The sequence below is a fragment of the Erpetoichthys calabaricus genome, chromosome 11 (genome assembly GCF_900747795.2).
Source record: "Erpetoichthys calabaricus chromosome 11, fErpCal1.3, whole genome shotgun sequence".
In the NCBI taxonomy this organism is placed as follows: domain Eukaryota; kingdom Metazoa; phylum Chordata; class Cladistia; order Polypteriformes; family Polypteridae; genus Erpetoichthys; species Erpetoichthys calabaricus.
In genome coordinates, this window is record NC_041404.2 from 19,089,120 (window position 1) to 19,099,941 (window position 10,822).

At 36.0% G+C, this 10,822-nt stretch overlaps 1 protein-coding gene across 1 annotated transcript; it reads right to left on the bottom strand.

Annotated features, from left to right (window-relative positions):
* Nucleotides 1-5,105: 5,105 nt before the first annotated feature.
* Nucleotides 5,106-9,966, bottom strand: spry4 (sprouty homolog 4 (Drosophila)). Its single transcript, XM_028812767.2, has 2 exons — nucleotides 9,747-9,966; nucleotides 5,106-7,330 (listed from the first exon to the last, which is right to left on the bottom strand). Exon 2 carries the CDS (start codon nucleotides 7,319-7,321, stop codon nucleotides 6,377-6,379), a length of 945 nt encoding a protein of 314 aa, XP_028668600.1. The 5' UTR covers nucleotides 7,322-7,330; nucleotides 9,747-9,966; the 3' UTR covers nucleotides 5,106-6,376.
* Nucleotides 9,967-10,822: the final 856 nt, after the last annotated feature.

The following is a 10,822-nucleotide window of genomic DNA, read 5'->3' on the forward strand; positions in this document are numbered from 1 at the left end:
TTTTTTTCAGTCTACACTCAAAACTCATAATGACAAAGTAGAAAACATGTTTGCAGAAAGGTTTACAAATTTATTAAAACTTAAAAAGTGAAATCTCTTATGAGTATTCAGACGGTTTGCTGTGGCACTCCAAATGATGGTTAGGTGCGTCCTATTTGCTTTAATTATCCTTAAGATGAATTTAAATGGAGTCCTCCTGTGCCAAACTGAATTGATTAGAAAGGCACAAATCTGTGTATATAAGGTCCCACAATTCATAGTGCATGTCAAGACAAAATCCAAACTGTGTCTTATGTTACTTGGTAGTTGCCATTATTTTATAATTGTCCTCTCAAAAATAAGGTGGGGACTGAGAATTCAGCCAAGCTCTTGGCTAGCAGACATCTGACTGGCATTGTGATTCACTTCATAAATCACTTGCACTTACCTGTTATGTTTCTTGCCAGCTTTGATAGAACAAGTTGTTGTGCCAGATCGATGTGCCCTTGAACAAGCTCTCATTTTAGAGGTGGAGGTCGTATTTGCTCAACTTTTGCTTGAGGTCATTTCATATCTGCTGCATCAGCTTGAGATCTGGAGGCAGGCCAGCCAGTCTAGACAATGAACATAATAAAGGGCTGTATACTGTCTGCCATACAGTTTACCTCCAAAAGTTCTCCTTTCCTCTTATATTAGGACAAGGGCACAAACATGCATCCATTCAAAAAAAAAAAAAAAGCTACACAAATTGAAGCACGCATGCATATGTAGGGAAAGGCATAAAGACAATATATCGTATCCCAGGAGTGATCCCACACTGGCACTGTTAGTAACACCTCTAGGCATAATCAGACATCCAGAAAATGTACCTGAAGACACATGTACACCTACAAACTTGGAGCTCGCTGAGGAAAGGTGAGGTGAACCAAATTCACGAAGATGGACTTATTTGTAGTCTTCACCATGTGAAGACTTTTATTCCTATCCTTCTTGCCTATGACTAACCTGCACCCTACAGTAGGAGATGATCTTAGCAAAATGAAAAAAACAAACAGTAATTCAGACACAATGGCTGGAATTACTGTAGATGGTGTTAGAAAGTGGGGTAACCTCTTCCCTCCAGTGTTACAGTGTTGAATCTCCTCCATTTTATACCCAAACCTCTATTGCTACTGGGCGAGACACACTCCTAAACACAAAAATGATTTGGTGCCAAGTCAGTTTAATTCTATCAGTACCTCATGGTTGTCTTAGGTCTATGGAGGGAAACCCAGTAGGATTCAGGTAGAACATAAAAAAGCACAGGAGGCAGTAGAACTGAGGTCCAGGCACTGTTAGGCCCCATTGTGTGTTATGTCACCATACTATCCAATAACATTATAGTTAAGCATGCACTTTTTTCAGATATCACTGAAAGGATGTGGTTCTTCTAATAAACATTACTGCCTTGCACCTAATTGCCTTCTGTAAAGGAATTGTGCAAAGTTAGAATAAGATTCCCAACACAGGATCCTAAATATCCCCCCAACCCCTTCCACCACCAGCCCATTCCCAAGCAGCACACTGGATGTGTGCCCCAGGAGAAGTCACACCTCTGGCAAGAACTCGCTATTTCCTGCCTTTCATCCACTACTTCAGACTTCTTTTAATATTGCCCGTATTTTACATTGCCTTATTTGCTTAATTTGTAAAGGCTTGTCTAGCTGGTGTAATAGATTAAAAACTGGATTTAATGACACAAAATTACAAGTGCAAATTCTAATTCTGATGCACTGTGAAACCCTGCTTAGGTGGCTTATGCTACCTGCACTATGGTACATGAGGGCAGCTTAATGTTTAATGCTAACATGGCTGCCTCCTAGATTCATCAGCTTGACTTTTAATTCTATGCCCATTCACTGCTTTTGTTGAGTTTACATATTCTTCCAGTGTCTTTGTGGGTTTTATGCCGGTACTATTCCATCCATATCTCAAAAGTTGTCATTGTTAGGTTAATCAACAGTTCTAAAATGGCCGGAGTGTAAGTGTGGGTGTCTTTGTAAGTGGTCCCTGAAGTGAACTGGTTTGTCCTGTGCTGTTTCTTGCGTTGTATCCTGTAACGATTGACATTTGGGGTGATTGTGTCTCAGACTATGTTATGAATGTTAGGTGTTTGTGGTGCTTTACGTTTTTAATCCTACATTATGCACATTATGGCCCTCTATAGATACATGTCTTCCAATTGCAATATTTCTTTATATCATTATGTTCCTGTTGTGATTTCAGTTTTGGAAGTACATATGGGAGATTAGATACAGTAATACTCTTTTCTTATTCAGATGTTATGTCACAGAATGAATATTATTCCACCTTTTTTACTTCATTTCTACCATAATTTTTGAGTAATTGATAGACAAGAAGAAAATTGAAGTAACTGTAAATCAAAAACTCAGTATTCAATAAAAAGATTAAAATATGAGAATTGAAATGACTAAAATATGACTTTTTAAATTCTCAATGGTTATTCTAAACACCTAAAGTAACATAATTTAAAATATATTTTCCCAGTGAGTTTCTGCAATATATTATTTATTTTAGATGCAGCTGTACTGGTGATAAAAGAGAAAAACGCTATACTGGTAGAGAGTGAGATGGAGTGAGTTGTCCAAAATTTTGCCCCTGTGCTGAGAACAGGTAGGTAAAAATTACAGAATATGTGACCCTAACAACCTAAAACCAAGTAGCTGAGCAAATATTCATAGGACATGTTGATTAGCTTAATACACTCTGGAGAGTAGAGATGTAGCAAATAAATAGGTGTTAAATAAAGAAAATTGATCTGATTTTAGTGGTGCTAATTATTTTAATTTATGCACATCAATGTCCATATCTGTGCAGCTTCTGTTTTACCAATTTATAAGCATTTATGTAATATACAATATATAGTATATTTCCTTATTTAAATTTAATGATTTGTTAATCATGCCAAGCCCCTCAAATTTTTGACTGCACCACTGTAAGAAATAAAAATGGTACTGTGTCAACCTGGGCTTCAGAACCCAAACAATTTCTAAAACTTATGCACCATTTACATTCCTTATGTTGATATCTGGAATAGGGTCTAGGTTGCTCCATATTTTAAAAGAGAAATCAATCTTTGTTTTTTAATGACATTTTTCATTTCTTGCTTTGTAGTCAGTGAAAACTCAATTGCTCAAACATTGTAAAAAGGATATTTACTGATGAATGAACTTATATTAAGAACTAATGCTCCATTGTGTTACTTCTTGATAAAATAATGTAAATTTTACTGTTTTTCTTGATATATATATATATATATATAGTACTAGGGTGTTGTACCGTGTTAGCCATTATGAATGTAGAGAAAAGCCAAGCAAAATGACACCTTTTATTGGCTAACTAAAAAGATTACATCTTGCCTGAAGAAGGGGCCTGAGTTGCCTCGAAAGCTTGCATATTGTAATCTTTTTAGTTAGCCAATAAAAGGTGTCATTTTGCTTGGCTTTTCTTGATATATATAGAAATTAATATACTACTGTAATGGTTTATTGTGCCAAAGTCCCTGGGTACAATTCTGGGTCTGAGAAGTGCTATTTAAAAAAAAATTGCCATAGGAAGTAGACAGACAGTATTGTACATATTTCTAAAGTGGCTTATTCAATTAAATCTGACAGAATGAGGAAAACAAGACTAGGAGAGGAAGCATTTAAAAAATAAACAAAACAAAAGCCTGGGGTATTGCTTAAAATATATTTGATGCCATTCTCTAAACTTTCTGTATTTAAGTTTTTTTATCAGTGGAACGATGTTTATGAAAAAAGAACATGACACATATTTAATTTTTGAATTATATATATATATATATATATTTCTAATTTTAATATACATTCAATTTTGACATTAATGTTTGAAAATTTCTTCACAAACAATATAATGATTCTAAAATAAATACTATAGAAAATAGAGATTCAAAATAAATATTTCTACATAGGAATTTCTTTTTTTAACAGAATCCCAAACCACCCCCCCACCTCCCCCCATCTCCACAAACACCCTACCCAAGCAAATGCCCCCCCCAAACCCCATTGCCATCTCCTTCCCTGACAAGAGCATAGCACATTTCATCAACATGTAATCTGCCAAGATAAACAATTCATCATAAACTGCCTATCAACAGTAACCTCCTTCTCTGTCATTAAGATTTATGATGCGATGTAAAAAAGGGAAAAAAAAGAAAACTGAATCACAACCTTCCAGCAGGTGTCATGTGACACACAAAGACTGTGGAAAGATGTTGTTTTGCGGAACAGTGACATCTTCATAAAACCAAAAGGAAATTTCCTATATACCCAAATGAACTAGAAAGTGAAGGCAAATGTTTCTGAGTGTAGCTGAATTATTTTTAAACTCCTATGAAAAACTGTACAAAACTGTAGGAACGTAAAAAGTCCCACTTATTACTGAGAAAAGAATTCTTGTCTCAGTCATTTTTGCAGTACAGTCTTGCCAAGGCTTTTTTTTCTGAAAAATTAAAGATGGTATTTAATACAGCTGCAGTTTGTCAGTCAGGCCTTAGATTTTGTCAGGGAGTTTTGGAAACTGTGCAACAGTAAAGCCAAACTGGAATGGAAATTGGTTGATCCAAGAAAGCCGACATTGTATTTGTTTAGCCGTTTCCGTGAATATAAGGTTTCAGAGGTGGGGAGGAACCATGGATTAGGCATGCTTCTTTCAGGGTAATGAGGCATGAAAAATATAAACAGGGAGGTATTTTTATGGCCAGAGACACAGATACAAGCAAGTGCTGCTGATGATGGAAGAAAAAGACATTCATAATATATATATGCAAAAGAAATAATAAAGGCTATTTCTTTACTATAACTTTTTTTAAAAAATGAAACATGAGGCATACACTGTTTCTGGTTGGGAATGCTTTAAATGCAGAGGGTGCCACAGACAAAACATTATCCACATAACTATATAATTCAGTTTTTTAAATGTCACTGAACAGGAAAAATGCTTTTCTCTTGTGTTTATTTTTATATGTACAGTACTGTATATTATATGTATGATATATAAATATACAGTACATATAAATATACACATGTATGGCCTATTTTTAAAACTTTTGAATGTTTTATATGTGTCTCTGTGTATTAATTTATTTACATCTGGGCTTTGCTTTATGTATGTCAGAAATAAGGTTGTCAGATGGAAAAAAAAAACATTAAGAACATGAAAAGTGGTCTAGACATCTAGACACAGTGCAAAAGCTCGCATGTTTAGCTTATTTGGAACACAGCAAAAAGGGACTCAGTACCATTTTTGTTGCATGCACACACAACTGATTATATGAAAAAGAAAGGCAAATTCTTCTGTTGTATATATATATATATATATATATATATATATATATCAGTGTTTTATAGTAAACATGCACAGATATAATCAAGGTGTTCCGTTAATTTGTTTCTTGTTCTGCGGTAACACAAAAACAACATGGTGCTTCCCATTTTATATTCGGTTACTCTAGACTTTAATATAAACACTATATTTGACACGTGTATGTTTTGCAACTAATGTTACTTTAAGATATTATTATTATTATTATTATAAGTTCACTCTTATTCATCTGAAAACAAAAGCTATTGTGTTTCAATAGATTACAAATAAAGGTGTAATAGTATAGACTTGTACTTGTGTCCCTTTGCATGTGGCCTTCTCTTCTGCTACACCAGAATTTATTTTACTTAAAACATTTTTCATTTTTTTAGGTAAACAATTATCAATTGTAATAATTCATGCTGAAAATGTCTCTTATTAATAAAAAATGAATTAGTGAAATATTTCAGGGTGAATAAGTAAGCCAAAGTGAAATGTATATTGATTTAAATAGTAAATAACTATAGTTTCCCTACTGAGGAGGTAGGGTTTAAATTTTTAAATTTTGGTTCACTCATTTTAGCAACAGAGAAAGCAGGAGTGAAGGTTGTGTAGAGTAGGAGATTCTGAAATATTTTGGCTTCTCCAGAGATCTACTTTAAATTTTAGGGCCCTGGTCAACAAGGAGATTACCATCTTTTATGAAGATTCAATGACTTGCTGTTTAGGAGGGCCATTGTTCTTATATTAGATATATAAATCCCATCCCTTAGACTGAAAGAAGGTCATAAAAATGTCACTTGTGCTTTTAATATCTGTCACATTACAATTTTACGATTTATCTTCATTTACTTATAAATAGGCACCTATGCCGTGTTATTAGATTACAAACATCTTGAACAAAAGTAGATAGTTGATCCTTAAAGTACCAGAATTGCTCTTATCCAGGCAAACTGGATGGATGTTTTTTTGAAAGTTGGATTAAGAATTCCTCTCAAAGGAGGATCACATTTGATCAGGATGGCTTCCCTTGGGAGCCTGGTTTGGCCTCTGTTCCTTTACAGCGGCACCCTGGTCGATTGGCACTGTCATAACATTTTTGGGACAATTTCATGCAGCCAACCGCTGGCACATAGCACATTAAACAAGGTAATACCAAAGACAATGCACCCATGAATGACCAACGTGCACAACAGTTTGAATGGGAGCAAGAGCAAGGCCGGTCTGCACAAGACCCTTCATCATCATCGTCTTTAGTGCAGTGATAAAATATTCCTTTCACAAGACACATACATGTGGCATAGTCAACCAAACTCTGGGCTGAGCAAACATACTCCTGGTTACACACCCAGCAGCTAGGTAAGGTCCTTGGTAGGGTGCATTCTGTGCACTTGCATTTCCCACATTCCTCACAGCACAGCTGGTGTCCCTTTTTAGTTACCTGTGTCACAGTGGTTTTAAGATCCATGGGCTTAGAGCTCAGAGGTTGGGGCTGCATGCTTAGAGTCCTGGTGGAGGAAGAGGAGGAATTATCAGCCACAGGAGGGGGTGCTGCATGGTCCAATAGCCTTTGATCTGAAGATGTGCTGCTGCTACTGCTAATAGAGCTGGGGCGGCCACTGAAAGTTATCCAAGGGTGAGTGACATCATGGTGGTCGCACCTTGGTAAGTGGGGGTGTTGTCCAAGTAGCAGAGATTCGTGAGCTCCCCCCCTAGGCACCTTCTGATGAGCTGGCTGCTGTATCACTAGTGGACTGTCTATGTAGCTGTTCTCTATGTGCGTTGCTTTCATCTGGTCAATTGGCAAGATGGTTAAGGGGTGCTGGAGCCTACCATAGGGGACTGGCCCATCTAGCAAAGGCTGCACCATAACTGAAGGGGAGACTCCGGAGATATGAAGAGGAATCCTCGGCTCCATTTGTTTTCGAGTATCCTTCATGAATTGGATAGAAGCAGGCATTTACAGATCCTTGTATAGAAGGAAAAAGATGTTAGTCATTTCAGTATTAAAGAGATTTTGCTTGAACTAAAAACACCTACATGCATGTGCAAGCAAGATGTACCACTTTTTAATATGTGTACTTAAAGTTAATAAAAGTATATATATATATTTTGTGTGTGTGTGTGTGTGTGTGTGTATACAAATACACAATACCACAAAACTATGAAATGTAAGGATGCTTTAATATACCTCACCATATCATTTTTCTTTTGCAGACAAAATAATAAAATAGGATATAGGAAAAAACAAAATATACATTTTAAATAGTGTTTTGACATTAATAGAAATTACTTATAACCTAGTGAGTTGCAAACTATTAATTATAAAGTTATTTCTTTACTGAAGAGCTTCAATAATTGCTATAAAAAGATACTGAATGTGTTCAGTTCACACAGATAAATGTAACCTTTTTACCTTTTTAGATAAAATGAGCTACGTTAACTGTTCAGAATATTTGTACTCAAATAAAATTTGATTTAAAATTTAATTTTAAGTGTTGAAGATATTGAAATGTACAGCTAATACATTGACCTCTAAGAGTCATAAATATGATTATGACCTAATGAAATGTAAGCCAATGAACAATAACAAGGTAATGAGAAATCCAACAAAATTTCAATCGTTTCTGTCAATTTGTAGCTAAAAAGAATTAATCTTAAACATTCTCTCTCTATTTTATTGCAGCCGTCTGTCCTACTTTAATTTGAAATAAAAACATAGGTGCTTACATTATATTTTAGTACATTCTATAGGCTTCAAATCACATCACAGCAAGCTGTTGATATTATTAATACATCTAAGAATTGTATCTCCATTTCAGATATACTGCTGTAATTATCTGTGATTTGAATGCTTCAGCAATCACAGTACCCTTAAATGTATTCATATACACATTCATACTGTATATAAATTACACATTTCAACATTTATTTCATTGGTTCAGCATAACAGCAAGTACAAACTTTTAATTGATTTATTATCGATTCGCTACACACTATGTGCAATTCTATACCTTTACTGCCGTATTCCGCAAAATATGTATATAGTGTATTATTATTATTACGAACTAAAAATGAACTAGTCCACGCTAAAATTGTCTTGATATGGGCACGGATGTTTTATGTAGGCGCGTGTGTGCCTTCACCTTTTTTCCACGACCGCTGTATATTTGGAAATTTTTACGGAACTTAATAAACCCATACAAAAAATTGTGTCTTCTTAACCTCAAAAGAAACTACTTTAAGTCATTATTATCAAATGTTAATAGTTTTTACAGTGTAGTCCCTAAGAGGTAAAGGGCAAACTAATCATCAAAAGGAAACAGGACTGTCTATTAAAAGAGCATGTCATTGTTTTATTTAACGATAATTTCGACTTATATATAAAATATTTCAATTGTACATTCAGACAGTTTGATTGCCCTTTCGCACTGCCGCTCTATCTCTCCGCCTGATTATCTTTGCATCATCACATTATGGTATGTCAAACAGCTCTGAAATAAATTAATACTAAGCAGAGTTCTTCAGCCTCTGCAGTATGGATACTGTATTTTAAATTATACTAAACTTTGCAGATGCAAGTCTTTTCTCTTAAAATATTAACTTAGTAAGGCTAGCTAGAAATAAGAACAAGTGCTTATTGCTAAGCCGGCAGACAAATCACAGAGCTAACCTAATTGTGACAGACGAAATCGGTGCGCAAGACCGTAATAAACGGTAAACGTACACGAAAATCAAATACTACATTGATTAAACGTGTATTACAACCCTGGATTTCGACGCAGACAAATGAACGCTGTACTGAATGAATTAAATGAAGGAGAGTAACAGATTTTGGGGGAGAACACCGTCGACACATTAGGGTCATCCCTCGAATACCATTACCTCATCGTCAGTTCACTGCCTTGCATTCGCCAACACATTGTAGCTTGAGAATAGCAACGGACTATTGAATACAATTTTAAGCTTGCGGTACTCATTGAAGTGTAACCGAGGGGTTTGCAGAGGTGAAACAGCCTTTGCGTATACCTGACCCGAAGTGAGCACGATTCTGGAAAGACAATTACAGCAGGGTGGTATCACGCATTATGCTAAATACAGATGTTGCGCTGGTTTTATATATCCCGATATTTAATAATCACTCACTTTTATGTTCTCCTTTCCAACAGATGACCTTTAACCGTTAAAATCATACTCAAAGACTAATCGTTTGAAAACAAAATGCATATTTTTGCAGTGTATATGGTATTACAAACCAATAGACAATAATTGTATACGAAAAATACGTTAAATGAAATCATAATATAGGTCCTGAATATAATTCCGCCCCACCAAATATTCGTGTTGATAGCAATTTCGATTAATTGCCTTGTTTAAATACTTACTTTATTCGAAGAAGCAGCGCATTTCCTTGAAAAATTTTGGGTTGGGATATTACTGTAGTCCAGTGTTTGAAAACAACGACAAGGATTTACCGTGGAGATGTAAGTAACAGTAGAAATCCTTAAGAACAGCGGAGTCGACCTGCAGTGCGCGAGAGACATTGGCTTTTTGCTACGATGTTGCAACTGCTTGGGAAAATGGCTTTTTATGAATGGGAGGGAGAGGACCGCAGTGCGCATGCGCTTCATCTGGGTTGTGGGGGTGTTTTTTGTGAATGGGAGGACGCGGCCCTTTTGCAAGCCAGTGCGCAAGGACTCGTTTTTTTTTATGAATGGGAGGATTGCGGAATGATGTACACAGCAGCGGTGCTCGAATTTCATGAATGGGATGATCACGTACGTTTTCCCCGACAGGACAGTGTCACTGATTGGATTGCGCCACGCTGCGCATTTACACCCAGACCCTTAACGGGACTTGTCTGCTTTTTGCAAATGCGAAAATAAGGCTTTGACACACTTAAAGTTCACATAGACTATTCCTCATATACCAACGACAAGTTCGTCGCTTATAACTAGTAGTAATTAAATATTCACTTTCTACCATCGAAAATGATGATTTATATTGCGCCGTGACATCACTCCCCATGCCGCCTGTGCAGCATCTGCTGTTGCTAAGGCTGTTTTCGTCAAAACCGCATTGTGAGGCGCATTGCACTTTTACATCTAGGAACAGTAGTTTCTCTCTTTCCACATGGAATTAAAATATATTGGTGTTCGCAGCTCGGGGCTAATCAATGCCGTATATTTATTCATACAACAGACTAGGTTGAGTACTTTATAATCACAAAACGTGATCGGGCAGGCATTTCGGGACATGTGCAGTAAAACTGTATGATCGGAATACAAATGTTATTTAATTTTGATAGGTTTGGACTCAATGTCACACAACTGCGAATATTGCAAATGTATGTGGAGACGTAACTAAATGTTTATTACAAATGGTGTCAAGGAAAGTGACGCGTGGGGGTCAATTGCCGATTCACATAGAAATTGAAAAGGAGTGCAACTCAATAATAAAA

Coding starts and splice junctions, on each gene's coding strand:
- spry4 (XM_028812767.2), bottom strand. CDS start 7,321: ATGCCTGCTTCTATCCAATTCATGAAGGATACTCGAAAACAAATGGAG.